The 9,913-nt window shown below is 53.3% G+C and overlaps 1 protein-coding gene across 7 annotated transcripts in view; it reads right to left on the bottom strand.

Moving 5' to 3' along the window:
* Window positions 1–2,930: 2,930 nt before the first annotated feature.
* Window positions 2,931–9,913, bottom strand: part of RPS6KA1 (ribosomal protein S6 kinase A1) — a 53,425-nt gene continuing 46,442 nt past the window's right edge. For all 7 annotated transcript variants that reach the window (XM_045476200.1, XM_045476197.1, XM_045476196.1 and 4 more), the window contains 5 exons: window positions 6,248–6,409; window positions 5,677–5,753; window positions 5,299–5,416; window positions 4,245–4,382; window positions 2,931–3,905 (listed from right to left, as the gene is read on the bottom strand). In XM_045476200.1, coding sequence (XP_045332156.1) covers window positions 3,783–3,905; window positions 4,245–4,382; window positions 5,299–5,416; window positions 5,677–5,753; window positions 6,248–6,409 — 618 coding nt within the window. In that variant the 3' untranslated portion in view covers window positions 2,931–3,782. The remainder of the gene's footprint in view (window positions 3,906–4,244; window positions 4,383–5,298; window positions 5,417–5,676; window positions 5,754–6,247; window positions 6,410–9,913) is intronic.

Below are 9,913 nucleotides of genomic sequence, written 5' to 3'. Positions count from 1 at the left end.
AGAAAATCCCAAGCAGGCTCTGCACCAACAGCACGGAGCCCGACGTGGGGCTCTAACCCATGAAGTGTGAGATCATGACCTGAGCTGAAACCAAGAGTCAGGCATTTAACCGACCGGCCGCGCCACTCAGGCGCCCCAAGGACATAGGTTCTATGCTTCCCCCAGTCCCACCATCAAGTCCCTATTCCTGTTTTCTCTTGTGCTCACCCATTCAACAAATGCTAGCTAAGGACCAAAATATTGTGGGCCAGCCCTGATGCTTGGTGCTTGGGGTACAGAAATGAACAAAACACGTCCACATCCTCAAGTTCACAGTCTGATGTGTGTGTCTGGTGGGGGGAAGACATCATCAGCTTTTTCCAAACAGTGTGATGTACAAAGAAATGGAGCATGATGAGCGTGTCTGGGGATCCCAAAGGAGGATTACCGGAGTCTGTGGGGTTCTTGGAAGTGTCATTCAAATTTTCCTAAAGAATGAGTAGGAGTCAACCAGAACATGTCGCAGCGGAATCCAGGGGAGGCAGGAGCATGGCAAGTTCAGGTTCTGTGAGCAGCCGAAGGGCAGGTTCTGAGAGCTGATGCTCAGCAGGGGCCAGATCCCACAGGACACTGTCAGCCTGAGCTCCATCTTGTGGATGATGAGGAGCCAATCCAGGCAGTTGCTGGGTCAGATTTGTCATTCTAATTGTTATTTTTTAAATGTTTGTTTATTTTTGAGAGAGAGAGAGAGAATGAGCAAGGGAGGGGCAGAGAGAGAGAGGGAGACAGAGGATCTGAAGCAGGCTCTGTGCTGCGGTGCTCAAACCCACAAACCAGGAGATCACGACTTGAGCCAAAGTTGGATGGTTAACCGACTGAGCCACCCAGGTGCCCCCAGATTTGTAATTCTAAATGGAGGGTGTTGGGGACACAAAAGACTGGAGGGAATTAGTAGGTTGTGGCAAAGAACAAAAATATGAGGACGGGGAGGATGGAGAGGGGGAGATAAATCCCCCCCCATATTTAGGAGACAGAATTGATGGGGTCAGGATGCAGATTGGATGGGAAGTGGGGGAAGGAGTCAGGGATGATGCCCAGGATTTCAGGTGGGGCGAGGGGGTCCAGGGTGAACAACCCTGGGTGGTGGGCAGGACAGGGAATGTTGGTTTCACTGCACAGTTGGGGAAACTGAGTCTTAGGGGAGTGGAACGTACCCAGGTCAGGGGCTCAGCACTCTGTGCGTCAGTGGGTGCTCAGGAGGGTTCCTCAGCCCCTGGGACTCCACTACTGCCTTCCCTGCTCCTATGGGGAGGTGGCTAGCTCAGAATCCGCATGCTTAGGCCAATTCTGAAGCTGGGCTGCTAGGGTCAGAAACTCCTTCTATCCTAACAGGATTTATTCACTTCTATGGCCCTGGTTTTCTAACCTGCAGAGTGGGAAGGCTGAGACATAACAGGAGCAAAAGCCCTGGTTCATAAGGCTTCGAATCTTGCCAGACTGGCAGGTCTCACTCGCTGGCTGTCTCCTCTGCTGGCTCTCCCTTCTCTGTGCCGCCCCGAAGTGTTAGCATGCTTCAGGGCTCAGTGGCGGTCCCTTTTCTTCTCTGCTCTCAGTCCCCAGAACAGCACTTCTCAAACTTCGGTGCGCACACAAACCATATGAGGATCTCGTTAAAATGTAGAATCTGACTCAGTAGGTCTGGGGATGGGCCTGGGATCCTGCCTTTCTAACAAGTTCCCAGACGCCGCCGCCGCTGGTCCGTGAGCCACTCTTGGAAAAGCCCGGCCTCTTGGCTCTACAAATTTCTTCCAAGCTAATGACTCCCAGATTTATAATTCCAATCCAGACCTCTCTCCAGAACTCCGACTTCTGGTTACAACTCTCAGGTGACATTTCTATTTGGAGATTTTAAAGATATCTCCCACAGGCGTCTTAAGCCTATTCCTCCACAACTTTCCCCTCAGTATTCAACTGCTCCAGTCGGAAATCTGGAATATCTCACGAATCTCCATTTTCTTTTAGCCTCTCTACCCAAACTGCCAGCAAATGTGGTCTACTTTACCTACAAAGCATATCCTACCTGCCCACCTCCTCCCCATCGCCTCTCTCACCGTCCTAGTCCAGGCCACCTCATCTCTTATCGGAGCCACTGTAGTAGCCTATAACCTGCTTCCTCTTGGAACTAAACCCTAACTCCTTACCCTGGGCCACAAAGCCCAGCATGACGGGCCCCACCTTCCTTTCCAGCCTCATCTCATGCAAACCTCCGGCCCTGATAGCACAGCCATATCGCCTTTTCTTTGGTCCTTCCCTGAACATGCTCGGGCTGTTTCCCCCTTGGGGCGTTTGTCCCGACACTACCCTGTCTCCCGGTCTTGGACAGCCGCTTATCATTCAATCTCAGCTTCTGGGTCACCTCAGAAGACCCCAGGGAGGTCTTCCTGATCATGCCACCTCGCATCCCAATTTAATTCTGCATACGTCTTATCCATAGCTGACCTCAGTTTGCCCATTTCCCCTGTTAGGAGAGAAGACCCATGAAAACAACGAATGACCTTATTTTCTACCTGGTTCGCCAGTGTCTGGAGCAGGGCCAGGGCAGGTGCTCAGAAAATACTTATTGTGGAGAAAATGTCATTCTCCTCTCTCGGCCCGTTTCCCCATCTATAAATGGAGATAATAAAAGAAGAGCATTTACCTCACAACATTAAGATCAAATGAAATATACATGTGAGACCCAGGCACAGTGCCTGACACTTGGTCACTGGTGGCTAATAACACCGTCACTATCACCAATACCATAATGGGAACCCCCGGTGGGAGTCCCACCTGCTCCCCAAGTGACCGGAGCTCTAAGCAGCTGGGCTCGCTGGCCCTGGCCCATTGTGGCTGCAAAGTCCTCAACACCCAACAGCAGAGAGGGCAAATTCAGGGATGAGAAGAGAGGCCAGTGTGCTTCAACTCAACTGAAAGTTTATTAGAAAGGCCATGGACAGGTGAACCCTGAGATACCAGCTGAGGAAGAAATGAAAAAGAGCCCCTGCCTCTCTTGGCCAGCCCCACAGGCCTCCTGCGAACTCTGTCCTGTAGCAGACTCCAACACAAGTCAGCCAAAAAGTGCTTTCTCGATCCTCCTCCTGGGGCTGCCCAATCTCGCTGCAGGGAACCCACTGGCAGGGCCGGTGTAGATGCTGGTGCCTGGAGCTGGGAGCCACGGAGTCTTGGTCCTCTCTTCTAGCAGGAAGAGGTTTAGACCCTTCCCCTGCCCCAGCAGAACAGAACGGAAAAGGAGCTGACTGCGGATAGAGCAAATTCTGCTAAACAGCCAAGGGCTTTGGAAGGTGGTGCTGGACTGCCTTGGAGGTATGTGCAGATGGCTACAGATGGCCAATCGTGGGGTTCCCCGGGGGAGGATGCCAAAGCTCTAAGGAGTCTCAGCCACAGAGAGCCCTAGTATGACTCAGTGCCCCTCCTGGGGCCTCACTGGCTATTTCTGCTCCCAGAAAGGCAAATGGATCTTGTAAAAATCCATGGCAGTTTGATGCCATTTTTCCCTTAAAAAAAAGGTAAGAGTCTGTACAGTGAATTGATTTCAACCAGCAGAGCATGAGCCGAGAAGAGTCCATCCCGGGGAAGGAGAAGGCACTTCTCACACCCTCATTGGGGGTGATCCGGGCTGGCTGCTTCCTGGGTCCCTCGGGGGCTCCGCTTCCTCTGGCCCCGTGACTCAGGCCTGCTCCCTCTGGGAAGTACGCTGCCTCCATCGAGCTAGCACCGCCCTGCGGCCTGGACGCCCTGGCCTCTCACAGGGTGGTGGACGGAAGCTTCCTCACCCGCCGCTGGGCCAGAATAGAGGACTCGATGGGCTTCAGCTGGGGGGTGGGCTTGTTGCTGTTGAGAGCAGAGTACGTAGCTGCCATGGCTCCCTGGGAGAGAGGGTGGGAGGTCAGATCACAACGGTGGGAGGTATAGGCGGGAGGGGTGACGTGTGCTTCCCAGCCTCTCTGTGTTCCACACCCGCCCAGCCATCTCTTAATTCAGCCTTGGCGTTCCTTCATGGTCATTAGTCCTGCCTCCTCCACCACACTGGAGGCTTCAGAGTCAGAGCCTATGCCCCCCCAGAGGACAGCTGACACTCTTGCACGTTAGACTGGGGCTCCCTGAGGACAGACAGATATGACACCTCCTGGCTGTGCCACCCAAGTTCTTACCCATGGAACCCTGGCCTGGACCACCAGATGCCCAGCAGCCCGGAGTGGCCATACCTTCACGAGCTGCAGGTCTTGGTGGGACAGCTGGCTCTGGGGGAGCTTGTCTTTCTGGGTGATCCATGGGTGCTGCAGCACCTGCTTAGCTGTGAGGCGCTGGTGGGGGTCCACATGCAGCATCTTGGACACCAGGTCCTGGGGGGGCACAGCAAACAAGAGGGCTGGTGGGAGGAGCTGGCAGGGGAGCCCAGGCTGTGTCCCACTGGTGAGAAATGGACAAGGCGGCCATCTCCCACCATCTCCTGCCTGAACCCTTGCAGGAGCCCCTGCGATCCATGTTCCAGATCCTTCCAAGGCCTCCCCAAGCACATGCCCTTCTTTGGGACTTCCTGGAACATCCTTTCCTTTCTCTTTCACCTTCTAGAAGCCACGCAGGAAGGTGGGGAGAACCTAAGACTGGGATCAGGTAGGCTCAGGTTCAAAACTTGATTCTTCTGCTGATCAACTGAGTATCCTGGGCAAATTACTTCAACCCTCCGAGCCTCAGTTTCCCCTCTGAGAAAGAGGGATAACAAATATCTGCCTCAGAAGTTTGATGTGAGGTACTATTGAGTAAGGGCTTAACCCATTGCCTGGCACAGAGGCTCCCTCAACTGGAAACTTGCTAATACTGAGAGCTCAAATGTTCCCTCCTCTGAGAAGGCCTCTGTGCTTCACATGGTCAGTAACTCTGCTCCATGCCTTTAATGCCTGCAGCCCTGGAGGAGGGCCTGCCTTTCTCTGCTGCCAGACATCTCCGCTCCTTGTGTGCAAGCCTGTATCTCTCCGCACGCCAGGTTCCCACAAGGCAGGGGCTGCGATTATGCAGCCTTCTGTCCCCCACAGGGATCAGAACATGGGAAGGGCCAGTGATGATCACCGAGGTGTCCAAACAAGGCAGGAGGGCAGTCCTCCTGGGGGGCTTCCACTTGGAGAAATATAGCAACAGGGATTTATGGAACATTCCACTCGGAGAAACCAGGTTGCAGGCCATCTGTTCATGAACTGCTAAAACACCCTAGGATGGGACCCTGCCTCCCCATCCCAGATGAGCTGGGCCTCACAGACTTACCTTGGCTGTCTCTGAAACTGTGTTCCAGTTTCCCCCACTCAGGGTGAACCTCCCACTGCCGATCCGGGACAGGATTTCCTCTGGTGTGTCACTGGGTCCATTGGCAAATGGAGTGTATCTGGAGAAAGGTCCACCCAGTTTGGGTCTAGCCTCTGGCCCCCATCCTGGGGCTAAGGGTGGGATGGGGGGGGGCTGTGTCTCTCCCCCAGGCTGAGTATTCCCCAGGGCGGTATCTTCCCCGTCCAGGTGAGGCTCCCGAAGGCAGGGCTACATCTGTATCTTCAGACCTTCCTGAGCAGAGCTGAGTCTCTCCCATCAGACCACCCCAGCCTGTGCACTAGGGCTGGAGGAATGGGCTGGGGGGAAGGGGACACTCACCCCGCCAGCATGGTGTACAGCAGAATGCCCAGGCTCCAGATGTCACAGCCTTCATCATAGCCCTGGCGTTTCAGCACCTGGCAGGAAGGTAGGGGAGGGTGGTTAGTCAGACGTGCAGCACCAAGTGGCCCCGAACACTTGCGTGGTCCCCACAGAGGGTAAGACAAGGATCCCAGCCATGGGCTGGATCCTCTCTCTCTCTCTCTCTCTCTCTCTTTTTTTTTAAAGTGTTATTTATTTATTTTTGAGAGACAGACAGAGAGAGTGAATGGGGGAGGGGCAGAGAGAGAGGGACAGAGAGGGAATCCCTAGCAGGCTCTGCGCTGTCAGCACGGAGCCCCATGCGGGGCTCGAACTCACACGCCGTGATATCATGACCTGAGCCAAAACCAAGAGTCGGACTCTTAACCAACTAAGCCACCCAGGCGCCCCAAGGCTGGATCCTCTCTTGGCACCTAAGCCAAGACCATACAGACTAGAATCCTGGATAGCGTGGGGCCTCTGTAAAGGGCACGAGGCTTCCTGTGCCAGGGCCCCTCACTCTCGCAGGTGAGGAGGCTGGAGCGCTCACCTCGGGTGCCACAAAGTTGGCAGTGTAGCAAGGTGTCATGAGGAGTCCGTTCTCAGCCCGCAGCTGCTTGGCAAAGCCAAAGTCACAGATGCGCAGGCACTCAGGGTTCCCAGACTCGTCCACGTACAGGATGTTGCTGGGCTTGAGGTCCCTATGAACAACCTAGGGGCAGAGGGTCCGGTCAGTTCTCCATGTGGGCAGGCTGCCAGGGGCCCAGGTCAACTGCCAGAGGCGAGAGAGTTGAGAGTTACGAAGACGGGCCCAGAAAGGGATAGAAGGACCCAGAATTTGGAAGGAAGGGGCTGGAATGGGGCCCTTAGTGCTGCTGGTACTGCCGACTTGAATTTCATGTCAGTGTCCGCGAGGCAGCCCTCATTTCACCTGTCCACCCCCGAACTCTCCTTATATATCCCTTCAGATCCGTTCATCACAGTTTATCCTAAAGACAGCTCCATTGATACTTCCCATTGCTTGGGTCAAAATCCTAAGAGTCATTCCCAATTCCTCTTTTTTTCTTATATTCCTCAATCAAGGCATCAGCAAATTCTGCTGTCTCTACCATTAAAATATATCCAGAGCTGAACCACTTCTCAACCCCTCTACTGGCAGCAGTGATCCCAACCAGGGACCCTATCCTCCCTCCCTTGTATGACAGCAAACACCTCCTCACTGGTCTCCCTGCTTCTGTCCTGCCTCCTACAGTCTGTTCTAAATACAGCAGCCACAGTGAACCTGTTGAATATAAGTCATATCATGTCATTCTGGCTGCAACCCCTCCAAGGTTTATCGTCTTAAGAGGCAAAGTCCTTACAATGGCCTAAGTGGCCCCACCTGATCTTCCGTGCCCCTCACCCACGTCTCTTGCACTCTGTTGTCCTCTAAGCACCCTCCTCCTTGCTCAATCAGCTTCAGCCACACCAGCCTCTTTGCACATCCTTCAACATGCCAAGCACACTCCTGTCTCAGGGCCCTTGCACTTACTGTTCCAGCTTTTAGGAACATTCTTTCCTCAGGCATCTGCCTCGCTTATTCTCTTGTTTCTTTCAGGTCTCAGCTCAAATGTCACCTTATCAGTGAGGCCTTCCTTGGACCATTCCAGATAAAATAGGAATCACCAACCAGTACTCCTTAGTCTCCTCACCCTACTTTCTTTTTATCCATAGCATTTACCACCATTTGACATATTTATTTAATTGTTTTTCTGAATCTACCCTCTGGAATATAAGTTCCATAAGTGTTTTTGCTCACTGCTATATCTCAACACTTAGAATAGTTCCTTGCGCACAGTTGGTATTCAATGAGTATCTGTTGAGTGGATGGATGACACTTTTTTTTTTTTTACTTTTTTAAAAATGTTTATTTATTTTTGAGAGAGAGAGAGAGAGAGAGAGAGCATGAGCAGGGGAGTAGTAGAGAGAGGGAGACACAGAACCTGAAGCAGGGTCCAGGCTCTAAGCTGTCAGCACAGAGCCCGACATGGGGCTTGAACCCACAAACCACGAGATCATGACCTGAGCTGAAGTCAGACGCTCAACCGACTGAGCCACCCAGGCGCCCTGAATGACACTTACTTCTGAGACCTGAAGCAAATGAGACCTCCGGCTCCCACATGCTCCTCTGTAATCTGAGGGGGCTGAACCACACTCCACTTTTCATCCTCCCCCCTCCCTCGGTATGGTTCTATGTATAGCCACTCTCTCAGATCGCTGACCCTAGCCCAGAACTTTCCTGAGTCCAGGCTCATATAACTGCTTATCAGATAGAAACCACTGAATGTTCCACAGACCTTCAAACCCAACACATCCCAGAGTAAACTTGGTCTTACTCTCGTACTCCTCCTCCCATAAGCTAACAGGGCATTGTCAAAAACCTTCAATGGCTCCCTACGACCTGCAAGATAAAGCCCAAAGTCCCCTTCCTGGTGTGGGAGGCTCAGCTATCCCTTTCAGCCTCATCGTCCACGACATCTCCTCAAGTGTTCTGAGCTCAGGCCAGCAGAGGATCCTTCAACCACAAATAACTGCATCTATCTATGGAACCCCTGCTCACCTCCAGCACCCAGCACGGAGCGAGTGTTAAGTGAACTCTGTGCAATGAATAAACAAATCACACCTCTGAAACACACAGAGATCTCGCAGGTTACATTAGTTGACTCTCACAGATTAGCTGGCTTTATGAGACGATGCTTCCATAGTCCCACCTGAGTCCCAAGCCCTCTAGCAGGTGCCTGTGGGGCGGGTAGGTTGAAGGGTAGACATGGCCCAGGATAGTCCACTTCCCCAGAGGGAACAGCGCTAGATGAGGAGGAGAGCGCTGTGCTGGTAAGGGTGGTCCCAGCTACGTGCTGCAAAGTGTATCCAGACCCATGGGAAGCCTCTTCCTGGGCAGTGCCTGACCAGCTCCTAGGGCTCTCCTTCCTAATACAAGTCTGTGACCCCAAAGACAGCACCCGGCCTCAAGGATGTAGACTCTCTTCCCTGTGGAGGGCCCAGCCAAGCTTCCCAGAGGTCAGGGAGGCTCAGCTTGGCTGAGGACATGGACTATCCTGTGCAAGTGATCTTCCTGGTTCACAAAGCACTTTCCTGACCATGATCTCACGGGGGCTGCTGGTTACACCTACGTAAGTGGGCAGGGCAGGGACTGCTGGCTTCTATTTTACAGAGAAGGAAACCGGGGCTATGAGAAGAAACTTGACTTGCTCATGTACATAAGAAGCAGAGGTGAGACTTGAACCCGGTTCTGACCTTCATTCCACAGCCTTTTCAGTTTAGTGTGACACAGATGACACTTTCGGGAAACAGGGATAGGGAAGTTTTCAATCTTTATCCCGCTCTAACACAACACAGAGAAACAACAAACTCCTTCAGGTGACCGTGGCTCACTATGGCAGGTAGCCCCACCGGTGACTCTGACACCTGTCCCCTAGGCGTTTGTGCAGCGGAAGGGGTAGCAGATGCTCGCACATCTCTGCACCGAAGAGCACAACAGGCTGGGCAAGCAATGAGCGAAGCCAGGCTGAGACGGAGCCATGCCAGCCAGTCTACAGGGGCACCTGCTACTTACTCCAGCTGACAGTCACCCACGTAGCAACTCAGGCCCAGGTTTCAAAAGCAGCCAAACTACCCAACTCAACCAAACCCCAAACAAAAAACCACCCGACATCTTGCAGGCCAAACAAAACACGTATTCAGGTCAGATGCAGCCCCTGAGTAACAGGCTGTGGCCTGTGGCAGAGTTGTGATTTCAGTCACTCCGGAGTGTGAATCCTGGCTCTACCGGCAGTAGCTGTGTGACTTTGGGCATGTCACTTAACCTCTCGAGCCTTCGGTTTTCTCACCTGGGGTTGAGAGATGGGGTTGGTGACAGTGCTGAGGCAGGAAGGAGCACATGAGTTACGTACCAGGGATATTTAGCGCAGGGCCTGGGAGATGACAGCTGCTGTCATAGTAACTCCAGCACTCGCTGGGCTGAACCCACCAGCATGCCGGACATTAAGATGCAGTGAGTGCTTGTTGAGAAGCACTTACAGGGGCGCCTGGGTGGCTCAGTCGACCAAGCATCTGACTTCGGCTCAGGTCACGATCTCCCAGTTCACGGGTTTGAGCCCCACGCTGGGCTCTGTTTCGACAGCTGAGAGCCCGGAGCCTGCTTCGGATTCTCTGTCTC

The sequence above is a fragment of the Leopardus geoffroyi genome, chromosome C1 (assembly GCF_018350155.1).
Source record: "Leopardus geoffroyi isolate Oge1 chromosome C1, O.geoffroyi_Oge1_pat1.0, whole genome shotgun sequence".
NCBI lineage: Eukaryota > Metazoa > Chordata > Mammalia > Carnivora > Felidae > Leopardus > Leopardus geoffroyi.
Note: the sequence above shows the minus strand (reverse complement) of the source record. Positions and strands in the feature narration are given on the sequence as shown.